Below are 25,395 nucleotides of genomic sequence, written 5' to 3'. Positions count from 1 at the left end.
AAGGGAGGTAGAAAGTGCATGTTTGCGTGCGCGGCTGAATGTCTGCGTTAATCTCTCTGTGTGTGCCTATATACGTGCGAATAAGTGGGTTTTGTCTAGTGAAAAGAGAAAAGAACAAAGAGTGAGTGAGTGAGTAGAGTCCGATCATCGTTTATATATTTTTCGATAAGCTCCCAGGCGAGTTGGGAAAAAGCGTTTGAAAATTAAGTCTTTCTTTGATTGGTTAAAAAGTGCACGTCTTTGTCACGTTGAATGCTTTCAACTACGTCCGCCGAACAAAACACATTTTAAGTTTTCTTCCCCGCAGAATTTGCGTCGGCGTATTTTTTAAAAATCTTTGCGCTTCTGAAATTTATTAATTTCTTTTTTTGCGCACGTAATTGGGGTTTTATTTATATATTTGTTATTTTTAAAACAAAAGATGAATGCATTTTTTTAGTGTGTTTGGCCGCACAGGTCTGACTCTTATGCCATGATATTCAGTTCTATAAATACGATGGACGTTCCAAAAAAAAAAATGACTCCTATTTTTTTAAGTTCCGCAAGTATCGTCAGAGGGGATTGCAAATTGCTTTGTTATGATGACTGAACTTTTGCATTCATGACCTCGAAGTGTTATCTCTCTCTTGCAGGTATTGAGACTAAAAAAAGTAACCCCGTGCGCCAGAAGCAGAGACACGTCAGTGAATTTCTGGCAAAAATGCATTGAGAATGGTGGTGACGATGTAGAAAAATAAATTCTGGAACACAAACGGTCGCTCGTTTTAGTTATACAACTTCTGTCTTCGTAGCTCTTCTATTTTTTTTTTGAATTAAAAGCAAATAGGAGGCCTTAATTTTTGACTGAACCTCGTAATATATAATGTTTTTTTTTCAAATAACGCATTTCGTCCTTGAAATGAAAGAAGGTTTGTTAATTGATGGCGGATGTCTAGCTAGTTTGCCATCTATCGTAATATTTGATTCTATGTAAATAATAATATATAACCCTTTATAGTTAGGATCGTGGTTCAGAGTGTACTTTATATCAACACTCAATTATTAATTGAATGAGGAGAAAGTAGGCCGAGACTAGGAAGTTGGCCCCTGAAGCGTCAACCGAATCATACTGACCCATAAATCAACCCAATGAGCAAGCCAAGCAATAGTTCTAGTCTTATGTCATAATGTCATTGTATTCAATTCTATTTATACGATAAATTTACGCAACACTTGAGATGAATATGAAAACAGGTAAAGCAAGAAATAATACTTAAAAAAAAAAACACTGATAAAACTTTTTCGTTTACAACTGAAATATTCAGACTGTGAAACACATCTCGAACCTTGTGAAGTTCACGAAAAGATTTGAATTATTACATAATCCAAACAAAGTAAGTTTTTATTGTTTATCAATCGATTTTGATTTTAAACTTTAATAATTTTATATTTACTTCAATATTTATTAAAAAAAAATCGCATGTATAAGAACAGAATAGTTAACAAAGCCTCCTACTCCACCCTCCTCACGTTAAGAATGGGTTTCTAATAATATCGTTATTATATTGAAACCCATTCTTAACTCGAGGAGGGCGTGGGAGTTGGTGCTTTGGCTTGTTAACTATTCTGTACTTTCACCAAATTGCTAGTTAAAGATATGGGCAGACCAAGAAACAGCAGTAGAAGTTGAAAGCGACTACTGAATAGTTAACAGCACCCTCTATGTCTTTCTCCATGTAATTAGTGTTTCTACTTTTTTAAGGCAATTACGTATAAACAGTTCATTGAAAAACCTGGCGTTTAGGAAATGAAAAGAAAAAACTCTCCCAAAATGAACATTTATTTTTAGATAAGAATCAGGATAAGTTTCGTTTAAAAATTTAGCGTAAAATGATCCCCCATTTAGGGGCTATCCTAGCATTTTTAAACAGTTAATCATTTTTTTTTTTTTTGCTACGGGTGCAAATCCTGTGCTTTATTCTTAGAGGATTTTTTTTTTTACTTTCTGAAGCGATTACATGTGGTTTTATGACCTTGCTATTGGAACTTATAGTTTGTGATGACAAAAATTGGCTAACTGTCCTAAAAATGTTATAATGACCCGGAAATTGGAGATTATTTTACATTAAATGTGTATCGGAAAGTATATTGTTGTGTTTGTGTTTTTCTGCTAAGTTTATTCAGTGTGTTCGCACGTAATCACCTAAAAAGTAGAATCTCACTGTTTTCGGGGGGTGGGGAGTGGAATTCAGTGGAAGGTGTTAATCTACAAATCGACCGTTTTGCTGTTTAACCATCATCATCATCATCATCATCATCATCATCATCATCATCAGCATCATCATCATCATCATCGTTGTCATGTCCGTTTTCCATTTGCCCCCACCCTCGTCCACGTCTGTGAACTAAACCTGCTACCTACACTGTTCTATATCTCATCCATTTTTTTCCATGTGGCTATATCATCGAAGTCTCCTGTTCTGCATCTCCCTCTATTTGATGTTCCTATGAGTTTATTAGAACTGCACCTGTCTTTAAGACTCATGTTGCACGCCCATCTTTCATTCTTATATTATTTCTTTTCACACGTTATATATATATATATATATATATATATATATATATGTGTGTGTGTGTGTGTGTGTGTGTGTGTGTGTGTGTGTGTGTGTGGCCAGCATTTTTTCTCTATGGCATATTTCATTAAATAAATTAGACATTTTTTGTCTTTTAATTCTATTTTCGATCCTTTCCAACTTTCGAATAACAGTCTTAACTTCTGGCGCTTTAATGAATAGAAAAAAGGATAAATAATTAACCAATGAAGAGAAAAAATCTTTCTAAATTGTTCAAAACCAGTTAGATTAATTTACCCCTGACGATGAATCATGAAAGATTTTAAAGTACTCGGTCTTATGATAAATATGGTGATTATATCAGCCAGTTCTCGCCAGCAGTAAAGACTGTTATTCGGAAGTTTGAAAGGATCAAAAATAGAATTAATAGACTAAAAATGTTATTTAATGAAATATATCGATATTCCACCCAAACCGCTGGCCTTGATGGGGGGGGGACTAAAACTTGTTATCGTGGTTTCAAATGATCTGAAATAACAACAAGGGGAGACTTGATTCCAAATATTTCTCATGTGTTATATCTCTCCTCTTTTGGAAATAGGGTACGATTATGAATATCTCCAGTGTCAAATAATCCTAACACACTGTGAAATTTACTTTATGCATGAAAACCAAAGAGGGGAGATATAACATATGAGAAATATTTGGAATCACGTCTCCCCTTGCTGTTATTTCAGATCATTTGACACCATAGCAGCAAGTTTTAGTCCCTCCTCCATCAAGATCAGAGATTTTGGGTATACACAGGCGACAAAATAAAGTCCGCACTTGTAATTTTTTAAAAAACTGCAAATTTAAGCTAAATTTAATGTAACTGTTTAAACAACCTCATTTGATTTGTCTTTTATTCCTCTATAATTTTACCTGTTCATGTTTGACTTTTAATTGAAATATTTTAGTGTTCACATCAATTTAAAAAAAATAACTTTTAATTAAGGAAGCAAAAAGAAGATCCGTACAATTGTTATTTACATGTAACTTTAGAACATTAATACAACAGGAACACAATAAACTAGTTAATATTTAGTAGCATAGCCCTTCTACAATTTGATAGCCTGCAATCTTTTGGGAATTCCTTGAATTAGATTGCAGCACGGACTTATACTAAGTAAATATTAATAAGTCCTTTACATATTTTTTTTAATGGAGAGTAGACAACGCATTGTGGATGCGTTATCGGCAGCTCTCATTACTCTTGCTTCTCCTTATTTGTCCCTAATTTCCAATGAGTGATTTTTCTGACAAAGGGTGAAGAAAAAACTGCTTTCCAGGTCGGCAGTACTTCGTGAACAGTAGCCTGAGATGTCGGAAATTCTCTGTTTCTATGTCTATCCTTGTGGTCATGTCACTGGAGGTAAACGTTCCATCTGGGCTGATATCCGCCTAATAGTCAGGGACCCGAACCTTGGATTAACCACTAAGGAGGCTGTCCTATCAGCAGGTGCAAAGTACTGGGGCTGCTGTACTGCCATTTGGTGAATGGATTCTGGGCCATGCAGTAGTTTCTGGTGGGGCCTCTCGATACCATACTAGTGGGTAATTGTTACGTCTTTACCTTATCATGTGACAAAAAAAAAATCATGGCTACAAAAAATTCCTATCTCTTCTCTTTTACTTTCCCTCTCTGTCCTTCTCTAACCAAGTCTGTCGACCTGTTCAAAAAATCCCAAAAATCTCAACATGAACTATCTCCAGAAAAAATGCTGATAAATCTAGAACCCCATCCTCCAAAGAAGACCCCTACTACCATGTCTCCTTCTCCAACATCAGAGATCTACGTTCCAACCTTCCAGAGGTTGAAACACAATTACAGGAGACGAAACTGGACATATTCTTCCTAAGCGAAACTGGCATAGGGCCAATCACTTCCCTAGATGAGTTCATAATTAAAGGATACTCTAACTTAACATCTAAATCTGACCCCCCCAAGATCGCCATGGGCATGGAATATGTGCATACATTAAGGATGGCTTTCCGTGTGGCAGGGATATCTCCAGAGAAGACCCTAATTTACCTTATATGTGCTTCCAGGTTGCACTTGCTTACACTACCTACATTTCCCCTTTGTCGCCCGACAGAGCAGAGTTACTATCTTTAAGAGTATATCTGAGAAAATTGACCACATTCTGTCTGCTCATCCTTTGGCTAGTATCCACATTTGTGGTGACTTCAATGTCCACAATGTGGAATGGCTGAGCCACTCAAACAAGACAGATGATGAGGGGAGGTACTGTCATGATTTAGCCATTGCCTATGACCTCACTCAGATTGTTCACGAACCCACCCATGTGCCCGATACAACTAGTCAGTATGCAAGCCTTCTAGACCTTTTTCTCACAACTTGCCCTGAGCTATGTTCATGTTCCATTCTACCTCCTCTGGGATCTTCCGACCACTCAGTTGTATCAGTTAAGATAAAAATGAAATGTAATAAGTCTTCAAATGTACCTCTCCACTGTACAGTATATCGATGCTCTACGACTGACTGAGATAGCTTCCGTACATTTATATCTGATCTATCTGCGTATTCCATGTTTAAAAAGGATGTATCCTCACTAGTGTCAGATCTGACCGAATAGTTAATTGTAGGCATAGACCGATTCATATCATCCAAAAAATTCCAACAAAAACGTTACAACAACCAGAATGTGCTGCTGCCATCACTCACAGAAATCACTTTTTCCATAGCTACCAACGTAATAGATGCTCTGAGACTAAAGCTGCTTTCAGTACTGCCAGCAACCGCTGTAAAAGAGTAATAAAAAATACAAGAGAGCTATATGCTCAGTCCGTTAAATCCAAAGTATCTTAGCAGTGGCTTGGTTCCCACCAGTTTTGGCAAATAGTAAACAGGATCCTGAACAGAAGCGTGCATTCTATCCTAACCATCATCAATGGACCTGAGGTTATCTCGTCAGTTGATAAGGCCAAAACTATTTGCCAAACACTTTGCAACAAATTCTACCCTGTGCGACGAAGCCCATCAACTCCCCATATTTTTTCCTATAACAGACAACACACCATGCAACATACAAATATCTGTGCGTGAGGTCGCCAAACTAATCAAGAACCTTTATTCCAGTAAAGCAACTGGCCCTGACGTCATTCCAATTATAGTGATGAAAAAGATTCAACCAGAACTTTGCTCATACTTACAAAACTATTTAAGCGTTACCTTAAGAAGAATTACTTCCCAACACCCTGGAAAACCTCATCAGTATGCCCTGTATTTAAGAATTAAAGTGATAAGTCATCTCCCTCTCACTACAGACCAAAAAATCTCCTGTGTGTCATGAGCAAGTTGCTGGAATTCATATTAAATAGAGAAGTAGTCAACCACCTCAGCAGAAATAACCTTCTTAGTGACATGCAATATGGTTTCCGTTTTGCCAGATCTACATCAGATGTGCTAACTGTTATATCTCACAGGATTAGTGAATCTCTCGACAAAGGCTTATTTTCTAAAGCAATTGCTCTTGACACATCAAAAGCCTTCTATAAGGTATGGCATAAGGGCCTACTTCACAAGATTTCCAGCTACGGTATAACTGGAAATGTTTAAATGTTTTCTAAATCGTTAAATAATTTCTTTCTGATAGGCTCATAAGAGTAGTGGTTGATGGGCAAAAATCGGAGGCTCAGAGTATTAATGCTGGAGTCCCTACTCTCTTCCCTATCTACATCAATGATCTTCCAACACACATACTTAAATCATTCGTTGACATCTATGCTGATGGCACGACCATCTATGGCAACACATCAAAGGCCGTAAATGACAAAGTTCTCTCTGATTCTCTCCTCTGATCTTGAGCGCATGGTACAATGGGGAAAGGGCTGGCTGATTAATTTTAATGCATCTAAAACCAAGCTCCTATCTTTACATTATCAACGCTCTGATCCCCATTTGGCATCGATTGAAATGGATGGCTCTCGTCTAGGGGAGGCCCCATGTTTTGATAAGCTTCTTGGATTGACCTTTACTCCTGATCTGAAATGGAACATGTACATCAAGTCGGTTGGCAAGGTCGCTGGAAAAATGGTAGGATCCTTCTACCGCTTCAGAAGTTATCTCACTGCTGATGCAATTCTCTATCTATATAAAAGCCAAGTATGTCCAAGGATGGAGTACTGCTGCCACATTTGTACAGGAGCTGCTAAAAACAGCCTATCCTGCCTTGACAGAGTACAAAATAGACTTGTGGCTTAATGGGGGATGCCATTTTCGTTTCCCTGCAACCTCTCTCCCACAAAGAGATGTTGTGAGCGTTACTTCCATGACAGGTGCTTATCTGAGCTCCAATCTCTCGTTGCTCCTCGCCAATCTTTCACGAGAAACACCCGTCTAGCTGAAACCACTGTCAAAAATTTCCCCCACTCTTGAACTGTGTCAAAACCAAAACGTAGATTCCATGAACAAAGCTTCTTTCTTAAAACTGCACGCAAGTGGAACTCTTTTCCGTCTGCGTGTTTCCCACCTGACTAAAACTTGGATGTATTCAAGTCCAACATAAACAAATTCCTGATGAACCGCCGCCTTAAGTAAGACATATGGTTTTAGATGCATTAAAAGTAACTAGCCACCTCTTTCCCCATTGTACCACGTGCTCAAGATCAGAGAAGAGGGAATCAGAGGAACTTTGTCATTTACGGCCTTTGATCATGCAAAAACGCAGTTGGAAACGTGTGATTTGGTAAATCATATTTAATACTATTTAAAAAAATGTATAAAAAATATACTAGAATTATATAATAATATGACAAAGTATTAGAAAGGAGTTACAGAATAAGGAAATCGTCTATAACGAAAATAAACGCAATATTAACTCCGTCCCTGTGTATGTCTCTGTGTCTCTCTATATATGTATATCTACCTATTTATCTATCTATCTCTCCCCCCTCTCCCCCCACACATATTTGGAGCTTACCTGTTGGATTGGAAATTTTTAATTCGACCGTGTTTGGATTTTACCATTCTTGGATTTTTTTACCCTTCACCGGACTATCCATTCATGTGAAATCTTTTTATCATTTTTCTTTTACCTCCTATTCCCCTTACCTCACCCTTTTTTAACCAAGTAAGATCTGTGACTTACTTGTAGTTTCATTAGATACTTTTACATGCAAAATCCGATCCCGCATTTTGCTAATTCCTGCCCTCTGATGAGAAGGAGAGTATTTCTTCGAAACTCCGCGGATTAAGGACTATCCACTTATCTTGTGCTTCCTTTTTAAAAATTAAATATGTTTTAACTCTTTTTCAAGATGTCTTTTAACATGTTTTATTAATCACTTGTTCATATTATAAGCTCTATTTCCTTTTCGGTTTTATTGAGCTTTTACATCTGGTTGAGATTACTTTACTTGTAAATATTAACTCTTTAATATTTATAATATATTTTAAGTTTACCATTTTGATTACCTTGGTAAACTTATTGTAATTTATATATATATATACTAGCATTTCATCTCGGCGTTGCCCGGGTGTTTGGAGGTGTATGTTGAGCAAAAAAAAAAAAGCGGTCAATTTTTTTAACTTTAACCCCTTAAATTTTATTGTTTTGGGCTGAAATAACGTTATTAAGTTAGATCCATGTCCAAGGAACCAATATCTAAAATTTCAAGTATTTAGACCTAAAATTATCGGAGGAGTTTGATAGAGTTCTCAAAGGTTAAATCGTTGAACTTTGACCCTTAATCGCCAAATTTCTGGCCGAAAACCGATCAGATCGATCTTTCCAAATCTCAGCACCCTGTATATCAAATTTCGAGTTTGTAGACTGCAAATTGACAAAGTTATTGCGTAGGGAAATGTACACACACAGACACACAGATACACAGACAGACGGACAGACAGAGAGACAGACACTTTCACTTTTATATATATATATATATAATATATATATATATATATATATATATATATATATATATGTTCTTTTTTTTTGCACATATTTTCAATCACATTCATCCATCATAATAATATCTTATATTAATTCTTAGGAGCATCATAATCCAAACTGCGTCTTAGTAAACAGAGTTAGCACCAATTTCTCTCCCTAATTATTTTCTCCTCACACTCTCCCATTAGGACCTGGGAAATTCTCTACATTGTCTGCAGATTTTACTGCTTCACCGACCATATTTTGATCATCGATAGATATATTTCAATTTTTAAAATAATGATCTCTTCCTTCCAAAAGTTCATTCAATCGAATCGGTTGTCCGCGATCCTTGGAATAATGGAAAAGTGGTTTCCGGTATTTTTTCGAACGCTTAAAAACATAATAGGGTGATATCAATGAAACTGAAATAACTAACATTCTCTTCCCGATGTTCTTATTATTCTCTGTCTTAGTTTTCTTCTACGGAAACCGGAAACACAATTTCGTACGGGAAGTTTAAGGCGAAAAAAACCGTGAAGAAGATAAAGAAGAAGAGGTAGAAGGAAATGATTTTTACTTTATCTATAACTATATAAATGACATTCTCGTTGCAAGCGCCTTACTTGAGGAACATGTCGCTCACGTCCGCCTAGCGTTCGAATGGTTTAATGAATATCAGGTAAGTATTAACCCTAGTAAATGTGTGTTCGGTGCTTCGTCACTAGTTCTCCTAGGCCACTTTATTAGCTCTGAAGGTATATCTCTGAAAAAGTGAAAGCTCTACAAGACCTCTTTCTATATTTATGTATGCGTATATATATTTGTTTAAAAATGTTACCTACCAAGCTCCTCTGTCAGTTTTTGGTATACAGACATAGAACTTAATATATAGGGTATTCGAACCTATGCAAAACTTTATATTTGGGTTTAGCTGGAGAAAGTCGGTGCAATATGTGAACATTTAAACAATGGGATTTGCCAGGTGAAGGGCGAACGACGGCATTATGAATATACATGCGTAACGTAATAGCTATTGGTTCATATTTTAATTTTTAGCCTTGCAGCAAACATGTCTTCATAGCTCAGGCATTAACGTCAAAAGGAAAAAGTAAATCGTAAGCTAAATGTTTTGGTTTGGATTATCGGCTGTGGCATATGAGTCATTTTTTAAAAACTTCTTTTTTTTTTTTTACTATATATTGTGTCCAGTATAATATAATAATAAATACGAAATTTGCATTAAGCGAAATATTGTATTTAAGCATGTTTTACGAATGGGCAATGTCGGACGGCCTGCTAGTATAGTCATGATTTAGTAGTGTATATTTCCAAATTTTAAAACGTATAAATTATGATTTAAAATATCCGAAATCGGCTGTGGGTAATCAATACACAACCATGTGATTGATTATATACCCACGTTTCTAAAAAAAAATTACATTTTAGTAAAAATATAAATGATTTTCTTCATCATAATATTTCAAAATTTATCAATTTTCAAACATGGCGAACAGATTTTTAGAAAACAATTTCAAGAGTTCAAAGAGAATATCGAAAAAAAATTAAGGAATTCAACAGATTCCTTTCAAACAATATTTATGAAAATGTACTTTATTTCGTTAATTTTTTTAAAAATGAATTAATGTTTAAATTCGAAAGTCAAATAGAGGGTGAAATGATAAAGTTGCCGCCCTAAAGAAAACAACACTACAGCTTTATTTTAAAAATTTATTGAAAAAAAATCAATTCAGGTAAGTTGATTATGTAGTAGAGCTGACATCTATTCAATGTAGCCGCCTTCAGCCTCAATCACTACCTCGATGTGAGTCCAGATCTAGGAGCACGCCTTTTTCATAAGCGCCGGTGAGAGCTCAGTGAATACTCGACGGATGGCGGCGATCAAGCTGGCTTTTGTGTTGTGGGAGGTCATGTTGGTGATGTTCTCAACATATGACCAAACAAAGTAGTTCAGCGGGTTCAGGTCGGGGAAGGAGAAGGACCAGTTAGAGAAGAGTACAAAGTCGTAGCACCCCTTCTGAAGCCAAGCCTGGGTCGCTTTGGACTTGTGGGACAGCACCAAGTCCTGCTGCCACACCCAGTGACTGCTAGCGGCCACCTGATTAGACCAGGGGATCAACTCACTCTTCAGCACAACTAGATACACTTTGGTGTTGATTTTCAATCCGACTTCAAAGATGTGAGGTGGCATGATGTGACCCTCACTTGAAACCACACCAACGATCATAACCGTGGCTGGGAACTTTATTTTCATTACGCTGGGTACGTCCCTGTTATTCATGGCAATTCAGCGACGCATTTTGAGGGTGCTGGCATTGCTCTTGTTGTCATAACTTGGATCGGTAGAGAGCATGAGTTGTACAGCGGCGCATCTCTGATCTCACTCGTTGAACATTGTGTAACTTTCAGAAGGCCCCAATCGCTCTTGGGATTTGTACACAACTGGTTAATTAGTAAATGATCTGCAAAAAAATAGAAAACCGGTTTTCATCAAGCAGAAATGGAATCATGTCGCCCCAGAAAGGGCGATAATTTTATCGTTTCACCCTGTATTATGGTTCAGTTGTACTTTGAAACCAAAAAGGCATAATTTTTTTTTGCATGAGCACCTTCTATATATAAGAATCGCTAGCTGACATCGGTTAAGATTTTGGTCATTTGACGTAACATCCGGTGCTATGACGTCATGTTCGTTTATTTTCACAATCGTCTTAAAAAAAGCTCAATAATATAAATAGTTGGATTGAAGTTCGAATTCATATATCATGTACATTTTTTTCTTTTTTGTCTCTTACAGATGACGAAGCTTGTGTTACTCGTCTTGTTCCGCATATTATGTTTCGGTACGTTGTACAGTTTTATTTGTTTAATGTTTAACATTTAGAACAAAAAATTATGTTTGGAATGTTATGAGAAAGAATGTAAGTGTATGATGTTGTATAGTTTTATTTGTTTTAATGTTTAACATTTAAAACAAAAAATTATGTTTGGAATATTATGAGAAAGAATGTAAGTGTATGATGTTGTATAGTTTTATTTGTTTTAATGTTTAACATTTAAAACAAAAAATTATGTTTGTAATGTTATGAGAAAGAATGTAAGTGTATGATGTTGTATATTTATTTTTGTTTTAATGTTTAATATTTAAAACAAAAATTATGTTTGGAATATTATGAGAAAGAATGTAAGTGTATGATGTTGTATAGTTTTATTTGTTTTAATGTTTAACATTTAAAACAAAAATTATTTTAGGAATGTTATGAGAAAGAATGTAAGTGTATGATGTATAGTTTTATTTGTTTTAATGTTTAACATTTAAAACAAAAATTATGTTTGGAATATTATGAGAAAGAATGTAAGTGTATGATGTTGTATAGTTTTATTAGTTTTAATGTTTAACATTTAAAACAAAAAATTATTTTAGGAATGTTATGAGAAAGAATGTAAGTGTATGATGTTGTATAGTTTTATTTGTTTTAATGTTTAACATTTAAAACAAAAAAATATGTTTAGAATGTTATGAGAAAGAATGTAAGTGTATGATGTATAGTTTTATTTGTTTTAATGTTTAACATTTAAAACAAAAAATTATGTTTGGAATGTTATGAGAAAGAATGTAAGTGTATGATGTTATACAGTTTTATTTTTTTTAATGTTTAACATTTAAAAAAAATATGTTTGGAATGTTATGAGAAAGAATGTAAGTGTATGATGTTGTATAGTTTTATTTGTTTTAATGTTTAACATTTAAAACAAAAAATTATTTTAGGAATCTTATGAGAAAGAATGTAAGTGTATGATGTTGTATAGTTTTATTTGTTTTAATGTTTAACATTTAAAACAAAAAATATGTTTAGAATGTTATGAGAAAGAATGTAAGTGTATGATGTTGTATAGTTTTATTTGTTTTAATGTTTAACATTTAAAACAAAAAATTATTTTAGGAATGTTATCAGAAAGAATGTAAGTGTATGGTGTTGTAGATTACCATTGTTTTAATGGATTAGAAATATCTTGTCAAAATAAATGTCACCATTTTTATTGACATGAGTTTGATTTGTGGTGTTCGAGTGGATGCAAGGATTTTAGCTAAGAGTAGGATGTACAAAGTAGGATAGACAGAGGTTAACCAAAGATTTTCAACTCTCCTCACAATTTTGATGGCCTTGTGCCTAATTTGTTCAAATATAAACTTCATTTTTTTTTAGCAAGTAAATTATTCAAAGAGTAATGTATGATCTCATATTCTCGTGATTGCAATGATTCTTCCTAAGAGTAGGATGGACGCAGCAGGATGTACAACAAGAACCTCACACTTTTCTCATAATTTTGATTGCTTTGAGCTTAATTTGTTAAAATGTATACTTTACATTTGTTTTTGTAAATAAATAATTCAAAGTGTAGTATCTGTTCGGATAATTTTCTGTAAACACACAGTTTAAAGGAACTTCATTTTGTGCTGAGTGTAGGCTGGCACTGTGCTTTTTTTTCCTTTTTTTTTACATGGGGGTCACCACTTATAAAGGCCCGGAGGCAACTCAGGGGTAAGGGTTATTGCATGTACAGTAATCAATGAGATAGTATTGTAGTAATCATTAGTATTGGAGATTTGATAGAGTCTTACTTAAGGGGGCGGTTTGTCAGGAATTTGTTTATGTTGGATTTGAAGACATCCAAGTTGTAGTCAGGTGGGAAACAGGCGAACGGAAAAGAGTTCCACAATCGTGCACTTCTGAGAAAGAAGCTCTGCTCATGAAATCTACGTTTGGATTTAGGCACAGATAAAGAGTAGGGAAAATTATTGACAGTAGTTTCAGCCAGACGGGTGTTTCTCGTGAAAGATTGGCGAGGGGGGACGAGAGATTGGAGCTCAGACGAGCACTTGCCATGGAAATAACGGTAAAACAAAAACAGGCTCGCAACGTCTCTTCTGTGGGAGAGAGGCTGCAGGGAAGAGAAAAGGCCATCCCCCACCAAACCACGAAGTCTATTTTGTACTCTGTCAAGACTGTTTTTAGCAGCTCCTGCCCAGATGTTGCAGCAGTACTCTATACTTGGACGTACTTAAATCTTATACAGATAGTGAATTGCATCAGTATTGAGATATCTTCTGGTGCGGTAGAAGAATCCCACCATTTTCCCACCGTGTGCTGTGCCGTTCTATAAAAACCAAAACATTCTCGACTATTTTTATATAGTCTTGACTTTCATACGACACTTTTCTTGGCTTTGGTGAATAATTAGCACGTTCGACTCTTGTATGAGGAATATAAAAAATTTTTGTTCAATGTTTTCCTCATGGTCACCATTACTTTTCCTGGATCTTGCCTCACCTTTTTATGCAAATTCTTGGCGAATTTTATTGAGAGGCTACAGTCAGAATGCATGCTATAATCCTTTGATATCTTCATTGCAATTATCCAGCTCAAATGTCATGACCATTTTTTTTTTTACACAGTGATCACCACTTATCAAGGCCCGGAAGCCACTCAGTGATGAGGGTTATTGCAAGTACATTACGTTAGTGTGGAGATTTGATGAAGTGTTTACTTAAGGGGGCGGTTCATTAGGAATTTGTTAACATTGGACTTGAAGACATCCAAGTTGTAGTCCGGTGGGAAGCAGGCAGACGGAACAGTTGCAGTTCTAAGAAAGAAGCTTTGTTCATGGAATCCACGTTTTGATCTAGGCACAGATAAAGAGTGGGGGAAATTTTTCACAGTGGATTCGGCTAGACGGGTGTTTTTCGTGAAAGATGAGCGATGGGGGACCAGAGATTGGAGTTAAGACGAGCACATGCCATGGAAATAACGATAAAACAAGGATAGGCTCGCAACGTAAAGAGGATTGGGTATCATCCGATCTTTAATAATGCTGAAGAACTTGTAAAGTATTTGATCGCCGCTCATAAGCAATTAATAATAGTTAAAAATTGGCGCAAATCTTCGCAGCATGTAAGGTCCGATCATGGGGAAAAGGTTGGTGGGTGGGGGGACAATGGCTACTGCATTTAATTATATGCTGGCAGATCTTATGAAGTAACGAGATATCTTGTTACCACATATGTAAATAGGATGCTGATGGCTTGAATAAAAAACCTGTTTTTTTCTCAGAGACGGGGGCGAATTGGGATTCGTGAGCTTGGAGAAGAGTGTGACGACTTTAGACACAAAAAAAGTCGTTAGATAAAAGTACAGAATAGTTAACAATCTATTATTAAACCACAGCTGTTCCAGCCCCCTCCCACCTTTTCTTTCACACACACTCAAGTTGGTATGATGGATCGCATCAGATTTCCTTCATCCCTGACAGAATAAGGCAGTAATGTTCGTAAGTCCAGTTGCCAGCATGCACGGATTTCAGAAGTGTCTGTTACCATCGGGAAAATAACCCTGCATGTCTGAAACAGGTTGCGACAATGTATTGAAAGGGAAGTGTATCCACATCATAGATTGCTGAATGATAAGAAGCGGATGGTGACAGTGATGGATGCGGCACAAGGACTAACAGCAAGGAGTAAAAGGGCATTCTTCTCATGGCCTCTCTCATTGCAGCCACGATTGCTGTGATTGTTATAACATTTCCTTTTATGCTATCTTTGACGTTCATATCCTTCACATGCGATTGCGGCAGAAAAGCTGCCACAAAGACTCATTCACCGTCTGGACCGCAGATGATGACGTCCACCGCAACCTATTCAAAAACCAGACTGAGTCACCCTGACCATCGATAGTTGATATAGCAGACGCTCGAGGGACTCATTGCTGGGTGTGACCAAAGTAGAACGTGTCTGCCTATGAGTCCTGTTAAAAACGAGGGATGACACTCACAACAACAAGGGATGATAGAATGATGTTCATAAGTCATAGTGGCAAATCGGATGATACCCAATCTTCTTTACACAATCAAATCGAGGTAAGGCAAAAAATCCAATTTGAGCAACCAGTAGTAAAAGGATTATCGACACTAGCACTTCACTGAATGGTTACATAACCAATACGACAGCCATTCGAACTCTTGGTATTGGAAGTGCATTGGTGGCAGCCGTTGCATCAAACACTCTGATAATGACGATGATGACAATGAGGAAGAAGAACTAAAGTGCAGTAAATCAACTATGTCAATGACGACCGCATTGGATATCATCCGCAAACTATTTTTTATGGAAATCGCACGAGACAAGGCATGAAACCATTTGATGTAAGAAGTTAACAAGTACGAAAGCTGATTATTGCAGGACAGGAGATGCCTTTTGACTTTAGTCTTGAATAGACCAAGGTGGTAGGTAGAAGGAAAACAGTGAGCAGGAAGAGAGTTCCACAACCTTGCAGTCCTTGGAAAGAAGCTACTGGAATAGGAAGTTGTATTACAATGAAGTATTAAAACAGCGAATTGATGAAGACCACTAGACTACCAAGTCAAACGAGCTGGAACAAAGGAAGCAGGAAATAGATCATATTTTGTTAATTTTTCATCAATGTTTCTTTTTTTTTCCTTTTTCTTTTTTCGTTTCTTTCTTTTGTCTTTTTCTTCTTTTTTGTCTTTTTTTTCTTCTTTTTTCTTTTTTCTTTTTCTACATTTTTTTTTCCCCATTTTTCTTTTTCCTTTTTTTCTTTTTTTCCTATTTTTTTCTTTTAGTGAAACCAAATTTTACGGATAAAAGTTTATTTTGATAAATTACACAGCTACTTATTTCAATAAATTACATAGCTTCTGATTTCTATATATTTCAAAACTACTAATTTCGATAAATTATACAGCTTACAGAAAAAAAGTAAACAATATGCTTAAAATTGTAATTTTAAAACGTTTTTATACAAAATACAAAGTAAACAGGTTTTAAACTTAATAAATTTCAATTGTTTTTTTACTCTTGTAGTCCAACCAATTTTCACGGATGAAAGTATAATTACTTCAAACGGAAAAATATTATTTTATGAAAACTCCCCAGCGACATTTATATGCAAAACCTCTAGTGCTATATGGACGATATATAGCATAAAAATAACAGAATGCAATTGTCCAGGGAAATGTGGAGATATTTTTTTTGACCCAACACGCATCACTGCATATTGCAATGGATCCAGTCCTGTACTTCACTTCAATGAAATGAAACTTGTTGACAATTACAAACATCTAAAATGTTTTCAGCAAAGTTCATTAAGTTTCAAATTGCTTGTAGGAAGTAAGTATTTTCATAATTTATTTTCATTTTATTAAACTTGTTTGCATTCTTAAAAGATTAAAATATTAAGTTAAACCCATTATTTTTTTTGTTGATATTTGAGATTATAGCAAATATTTAGCCTGTTTGTGAAATTGGTTGATTAAAGCTGTAGAAGCTGCCTAAAATGTCTCCAACAATGTTAATAATTACTGTTTTTAACGAAAAATACAATTGAATGAGAATAAGTTATTAAGAAAATGAATTTTTTCGTTTTATGCAAATGGTTCATTGTGCCAACAAATCTACAAATTCAAACACTCGCATAATTTTATTAATTTTTGTGATTCGTTTTGGTGACCGACATCCTATCTGGTTTGCTAGTCATTATCAATTGAAAATTTCAAAAATGTCGTGCGTTTATTGAAATGTTTTTAGCCTTGATCCATAAGTCATTCGCACCTTACACTTAATGTTGCAATGAAGGATTAATTTCTTAAATTCTGTAATAACATTACCACGCTGTTATGATACTATAGCACTTAAACTCACTCGGGGATAATAATTAATCAATTGAATGTAGATCATATTAGAGGTTACGCCTTTTGTCTAGGAGCCAAGTGTTGCATCTGTTCTACTTTACTTCGTTTTTTTTCTTTCCTGGATCAGTCTTCTAAACAGAGACGATATTTAATGAAAATCCCTCCAGACAATACACGAAGCCACTTGATGTAGATAACTAACAAAAATGACAATGCCCTGGTGATGCTCAGGAACAATTCTTTGTACCTCCCCACCAAAAAATATATATAAAAACATCAAATCATTCAAATTCTTTTTGTTTATATATTTTAGTATTTTATTCAGGATCAATTCTTGTTTTGGTAGAAGTCATCTGCAAGCGTCTTTCTGTATAGCTCAGAACCACATTTTTATTTGATATGAATTGGGTATGAAAGTTATGTTTTAGCAGAGGACGAAAATGGAGTATATATATATATATATATATATATATATATATATATATATATATATATACATACACACACACACACACACACACACACACACATATATATATATATATATATATATATATATATATATATATATATATATATATATATAAAACTACTTCATTTATTCGCATAAATTTAATATATGAAAGTATAGATTTATGCGTAAACTTTAAGTATTTACTTCAAAAGTGCTCAATACGTAGGTAGAGCTAGTTAGTAATTTATAAAATATATATGGCGATTAAGCTACACTATATATATATATATATATATAGAGAGAGAGAGAGAGAGAGAGAGAGAGAGAAAGAGAGAGAGAGAAAGAGAGAGAGCGAGAGAGATTTCATTTGTTTTATTACGGAGATTATCTCTAACCTTGAACCTGAAAATGAACAGTTTTTCACTTAAGCATAAGTAGCAAGGTGAGTTGAGAGATTTGCATGTGCTTGTTTTCTTAAAAATGTCCCATTTAGCAACTGGTGGTAGGTTTTGCTCTTAATAAATATATACAATGAAACATTAAAATAACAGAAGAGTCACCAAATAGCAAACATAAAAATGCAAAAATACGAAATTTTATAAGAAACCATTTTCATATTATAAATAAGAATATAAAAGTTACTTTCTTGTCAGTAAATGTTCATAGTACCACACAGGTTCGGATAAAGAAGTCGGATAAATATTAGTTGCAAGTCAGTATACTAATAATCTATTGGGAAGTGTGGCATTATATATGTGTGTATGCTTACCTTTGTTCTGGTAGTGTGTGTGTGTAAATGTGCGTGAGCGATAAAGGCTGAATATGCATCAGTGAGTCCTTTTGCTTTGCTATCTCAGGGTGTGCGGTCCAACAGAAATACGTCGGCAAATGGCAATGAACAGTTTGCATTTCAAATTGCCGACATATTTCTGTACGCATTATTTATACATCCAAACAAAGATTTTGCTCGTTATAAACAATCCTTCACGTATGATTGCTATTTTCTTTTAATTTCAAGTGTTCTGTAACCAGTACGGTTTGATTTATATAGATTAATAAAATGTTTTTTTAATTTAACGATGTATGTATGTGTTTGTCTGTGTGAAAATATTTAACCGATGAACTCTATTTTTTTTCATATTAATGACTGTTTTCTGTATTCATTATTCAGGAAGACGTGATGATTTTTATCCTGAAGAACCTTTTGCATTGGTCAACAATAGTTATACATTCGTATGTGAAAGGAAATTTGGCCAAGACGTTGTTTTGTATGAGGACAACAAAATGATAGCAACGGTCAATTCTGATAATTCTACTGACAATTTTGACAAGGAAAACTTTGCTATAAACGTTGATCAACGGAATATAAAATTAATCATGAAGAAAGTTGGTTTAAAAGACGATGGAAAAATATTTGGATGCTATACGTACATGAACGGCCTTTCTTTATTAAATTTAACCGTTAATCGTGAGTATGTTTGTTTTTATTTCAACTGCATCATCAGGTCAGTATCTGTTTTATGTTATGGTTAAACTAACAATTTCCCCGGGTAAATTCGACACACTGCTGTCAAAACTTTCAAACTGATGGTTTGTTTTTCTACACAAATCCTGGGAAGTGACTGATTCGCAGTAGACAGTTCTCGAGTTGGAATCCACAGAGCAAAAGATTCTTTCCGTGTTGACACGAAGAAAAAATATGCGAAATTGCTACAGAAAGGTTTAATATTTATGGAGCAATTCTGGTTTCTGATTGGTTGGTAGCAGAACGTGAATTAATTTGATTCGTCAGTTACTAGCAGCATTGTTTATAAATAGAATCTCCCGACTGTGCAGGATCATACCCCATTACACTCTGTATGATGGGATGTGTCTCCTAGTGGCTTCGGCTGCAGGGAGACAGAGTAGTAGTACACGTCAAGGATCCGTTCTTGACACTCAGCCTGACAGGTGAGGGCCAGGAACCGGCCCAGTACCTGTCGGACTGAGGTACACCGCCTGGGTAATACCTAGGAGGTCCACCCTCCCAGACCTTGCCACCCGGTTTTCGGGTTGGGAAAGGTTATAGCTTGTCGCCTGAGGCGCCCTGACCTGGGAATGTCGACGTGGTTACTCAGGTAATTTTTGACATAGCCCCTCCTGCTTTAAATCCCCACTTTCTCGGCCTTGAGCCAAATATTGCTGATGTGGGCAGCAATTTAAATAACTACTTCATTAAACTCTGTGTGATGGGATGTGTCTCCTATCGGCTTCGGCTGTAGGGAGACAAGGTGCTAGTACACATCAAGGATTCGTTCTTGACACTCAGACCGAGGCGCCCCTTCCTGGGAATGCTGACGAGGTGCCCAGGCAATTTTTGATGAAGCAAGAGTGTCCCTCCTTTAGGGAGCTTGCCTACTTTCCACTTTACGGCCTTGTAACAAACAAATAAAGCCGCCATTGTGGGACACGGGTTCGGATACAAAAAGTTCACAGGATAATTTTATTTTGCATTTTTCTGCACAAATATGGCGAAAAAAAGCTGAATCTTTCCTTTCTGATTAAAAAAAATAGTAACTTTTATCTTCCTTATAGAGACTCCTTTACTTGCCATTTTAAACGAAGAATTTAAAATAAATATTCATTTAAATTGCTTTTGTCATTCCTTGGTATTTTTCATTTTTCTCCACAAAGCTGGCGAATCCGACTTTTAAGTCAACAAAAATCTGTCCCAAAACTTTCACAGAATCAATTTATTAAATATTAAAAGAATCACATAAAATGGACAATTTTCACATAAAAGTAGGGGCGGAAAAACGATCTAAATAAAAACCCTAACTTTTCATTTCAACAATCCACGAGTTGTGTTTAATTTACTTTTGGCTTTATTTTCATTTCCTGTTTCGTTCGTGTCTCTTTATCAAGAAAGAAATGGGTTTTTTATTCAAGATAAAACTGCAACATTTGTTTGCAAAGTGGATGAATCCAAACCAAAAGCATCTTTTGAATGGCTTTTATTTGAAAATGGTTTAGAAAGAGAAATAACACAAAATATTGATGCGACATCGAAACAGAATAGAAAACTTTGGCAAACAAATTCTATTTTAAAACTAAAATTAAAAAGAAGTTTTCACGCAATCAGATGCAGAGCAAGGATACAAGGAATGGTTTGGACGAATTCCATATCTAATAAATTAGATGTAAAATGTGAGTGTGTCTTTGTTGTTTAGCTCTTCAAAAAGTTAGAGATGCGTAGATTATTTTTTGTATCAATTATGTGACATCAAGTCAAACAATAGTAATTCGCTTAGAAATTAAAAGTTCTGAATAAATCACGTAATTACATGGGAGGTGACTAATTAAGCTTGCCTTAAAATTACGTAATTACTTGGGAGGTGACTAATTAAGCTTGCCTTAAAATTACGTAATTACTTGGGAGGTGACTAATTAAGCTTGCCTTAAAACTAATGGAACGAAATAAATAGAATGAAGGATGAAAATTTTGAAGTTTTTTTAAAAAAAGTTACTTATGTATTGCACTGCCATTTAATAGTCTCGTATCTAAACACATATCACATGAAAATTACCAGATTTAATAAAAATGATCACATCTCACATAAAAATCAGCGGATTTCATAAAAATGATCACATCTCACATAAAAATGATCACATTTCATAAAAATGTTCAAAACTTCAGGAATACGATGAACTTTTACGAAACTGATTACATTTCATGAAAATGATCACATTTTATGAAAATGATCAGTGATCACATTTCATAGAAATGATCAGATTTCAAAAATGATATTCATAAAATATTCATTTTTAATCAGTAATCATTGCATATTTTTAAAGCAAAAGAAAGTTTTCAAATTTATATTTTACATTGTTGTTTTTTAACGATGGTCGGCTTACTAATTTCGATAAATTAGAAAGCTACTTCTTTCGATGAATTAAGTAGCAAATAATTTCGATGAATTAGATAAATTACATAGCTACTAATTTCCATAAATTATAAAAGTACTATTTTACATAAATTACATAACTACTAATTTGCATAAATTACAAAGCGACAAATATCCAAGAACTACATGTATAATAATTTCAGTAAACTATATTGCTACGTGTTTCCATAAATTACATAGCTACTAATTACCATAAGTAACAAAGCTACAAATTTCTATCAATTACATAAGTGCTACTTTCCATGAATTACATAACTACTAATTTCGAACAATTGCATAGTTAATAATTTCAATAAATTACATAGCTATTAATTTCCACGACTTACATAGCTACAAATTTCCAGAAACGACATAAGTACCTATTTCCATAAAGTACGTAGATATAAATTTCCATAAATTATTTATCTACAAATTTACATAAATTATATAGCTACAAATTTCGATAAATTATAGAGCGACTAATTTTCATAAACAATTCTCATCAATTAATTCACTTGTTATTTTCATAAATAGCCACTAATTTCCGTAAATTACATAGCTCCTAATTTATATTAATTACATAAATTACAGAGGTATTAATAAAAAACACAGAGACTAATTTCCATAAAGCACATAGGAAATAGTTTCCATCAATTATATAGCTACTAATTTCCATAAATAACATAGCTAAAAATTTCAATAAATTACATAGCTACTAATTTTCATAAATTACAGAGCGACCAATTTCCGAAAATTACAGTGCGACAAATTTTCATAAAAAATAAGGAGAAATTTCCATCAATTACATAACTACTAATTTCCGATAAAAACACAGATATTTTTTCATATATTACATAGCCCCTCATTTCGGTAAATTGCTTAGCTCATAATTTCCATAAATTACATAGGTACAAATTTGCCAAAAACTACATAGTGACTAATTTCGATAATTACATAGCTATTAATTTCGAGAAATTAAATAGCTACTAATTTCCATAAATTGCATAGCTATTAATTTCGGGAAATTACATTACTAATTCTAATAAATTTCATAGCTAAAATTATGTCCGTAATATGCATAGCTACAAATTATGATGAATTATATAGCTACAGACTTACACAAAGTACGTAGGAAATGAGTTCATTAAAATTACGTAGCTAATAATTTATTTAAATTACATAGCTTCTTATTTTTATAAATTACATAAGTGCTAACTTCCGTAAATTACTTAGTACTTATTTCCATAAATTACATATTCACTTATTTCCAAAATTAACACAACTACTTATTTCTTTAAATTATATAAAAACTAGTTTTGATAAATTACATAGCCACAATTTTGATGAATTACATAGCTATAAATTTCGATAAAATGCATAGCTACTTATTTCCATAAAGTGCAGAAGTAATAATTTTAAAAAGTAACATAGCTACTAATTTCTATATATAAAGATAGCAACTTCTTTTCATACATTACATAGCTATTAATTTCAATAAATTCCATTGCTATTAGTTTTCATAAATTACATAGGTATTAATTTCGATAAATTACCTTGCTATTAATTTTCATAAATTACATAACTACTAATTTCGACAAATTACATTGCTATTAATTTTCATAAATGGCATAGCTTTTAATTTCGAAAAATTATTTTGGTACTTATTTCCATAAATTACATTGCTACTAACTTCTATAAAGTACATGGCCGCTAATTATGATTACATAGCTACTCATTTCCATGAATAATATATCTACAAATAATTATAAATTACATAGTTTCTAATTTCATTAAAATTACATAGCTACTAATTACGATAAATTGCATAGCTACTAATTTCTATGAATTACGTTACTACAAATTTTCATAAATTACATAGGTATATATTTCAATAAATTACATTGGTACTAATTTTTACAAATTTCATAAAAACAATTTTCCATAAATTCCATAACTACTGCTTTCTAATAATTGCATAGGAATTCATTTCTATAAATTAGATATCTTGTAATTTTGATAAATTACACGGCTACTAATTTCCATGAATTACATAGCTACTAATTTCTATAATTTTTTATAGCTCCTAATTTCCATAAATTACATAAGTACTGCTTTTCACAATTCGATAAATAACATAAGTATTTTTTATTATTCAATTTGCACCCCCAAACAAGGCACAATACCACTTTGAAGTACGGGGCTTCTATCGGGGGACATAAGTTACGGATAATTTATATCGTAAAAGTAAACAGGGTATATTATGACGAAAGATGAACGGCAAGATGTCTGTTTACATTACACTTGAACTTCTGCATGTCAGTACAGTTGGGAAAGCAGGAACCTAGAAGGGATATCCAAAGTCTAGCAGTTCTGGGGAAGAAACTATTGGGGAAAAAGGATTTCTTACACCTAGGGATCTCTACTGTGTAGAGGTGGGATTTAGCTGCTTGTCGGGTTTGTCAGGGGTATTTACATCGAGGGGGTACAAGTGCTTGTAGTTCGTCAGAGCATTTGCCATTAAAATATTTATAGAACATGCAAAGGGATGCAACATTTCGTCGATGAGACAGACGTTGAAGCTTATATGAAAGTTCATGACCTATCAGCTTGGCGACTCTCTTCTGAACCCGGTCCAGGAGTGAACGACTAGTAGTAGATGCATCAGCCCAGATGTGGCCTTATGTGGTACATAATACTTTAAGGCGTAAGTAGTTTTCTAGCACTGTAGAGAGAGACTACCTTATTTGCAGCAGCCTGGACAATGCTCTAAATGTATCTGTTCCACTAATTATAAGTACTAATTTCGATAACTTACATAGCTACTAATTTCCATGAATGTCATAGTACTTATTTCGACAAATAACATAGCTATTAATGTTTTTTTTAATTATCTAGCTATTATTTCTGATATATTACGTAGCAACTAATTTCCATGAATTTTATAGTACTTATTTCGACAAATAACATAGCTATTAATGTTTTTTTAATTATCTAGCTATTACTTCTGATAAATTACGTAGCAACTAATTTCGATGAATTACATAGATACCAATTGCCAATAATTACATAGCTACTAGTTTCAATGAATTACATAGCAAGTAATTTTAAAAATTGCATAGCTACTAATTTAAAAAATTGCATAGCTACTAATTTCAAAAATTGCATAGCTACTAATTTAAAAAATTGCATAGCTACTAATTTAAAAAATTGCATAGCTACTAATTTCTAAAATTTCATAGCTACTAATTTCAAAAATTGCATAGCTACTAATTTCAAAATTTTCATAGCTACTAATTTCAAAAATTGCATAGCTACTAATTTCTATAAATCACATGGATATTAATTTGCATTAATTACATAGCTAAAACATTTTATAAATAACATAGCTACTTATTTCTATAAAATACATAGCTACATATTTCTATAAATTACATTGCTACTAATTTCGATAAAATACATAGCTACATATTTCTATAAATTACATTGCTACTAATTTCGATAAAATACATAGCTACATATTTCTATTAATTACATTGCTACTAATTTCGATAAAATACATAGCTACATATTACTATAAATTACATTGCTACTAATTTCGATAAAATACATAGCTACGTATTTCTATAAATTACATTGCTACTAATTTCGATAAAATACATAGCTACTTATTTCTATAAATTACATTGCTACTAATTTCGATAAAATACATAGCTACATATTTCTATAAATTACATTGCTACTAATTTCGATAAAATACATAGCTACTTATTTCTTTAAATTACATTGCTACTAATTTCAAT

The 25,395-nt window shown here is 33.8% G+C and overlaps 1 protein-coding gene across 9 annotated transcripts in view; it reads left to right on the top strand.

Moving 5' to 3' along the window:
• Window positions 1-25,395, top strand: part of LOC145248983 (uncharacterized) — a 309,978-nt gene that overhangs the window by 216,778 nt on the left and 67,805 nt on the right. For 5 of the 9 annotated variants that reach the window (XM_080110817.1, XM_080110816.1, XM_080110813.1 and 2 more), the window contains exons 2-4: window positions 11,310-11,355; window positions 16,392-16,697; window positions 18,844-19,140. In XM_080110817.1, the coding sequence (XP_079966943.1) occupies window positions 11,310-11,355; window positions 16,392-16,697; window positions 18,844-19,140 (649 nt within the window). Of the gene's footprint in view, window positions 1-1,203; window positions 1,374-11,309; window positions 11,356-16,391; window positions 16,698-18,843; window positions 19,141-25,395 lie in introns of those variants that run through there. The other 4 variants (XM_080110818.1, XM_080110819.1, XM_080110815.1 and 1 more) reach the window with 2 other exon arrangements.

The sequence above is a fragment of the Euprymna scolopes genome, chromosome 27 (assembly GCF_053919585.1).
Source record: "Euprymna scolopes isolate OS-2025 chromosome 27, ASM5391958v1, whole genome shotgun sequence".
Classification (NCBI taxonomy): Eukaryota; Metazoa; Mollusca; class Cephalopoda; order Sepiida; family Sepiolidae; genus Euprymna; species Euprymna scolopes.
The sequence above is the reverse complement of the archived record's forward strand: the minus strand, read 5'-3'. Positions and strand labels throughout refer to the sequence as shown.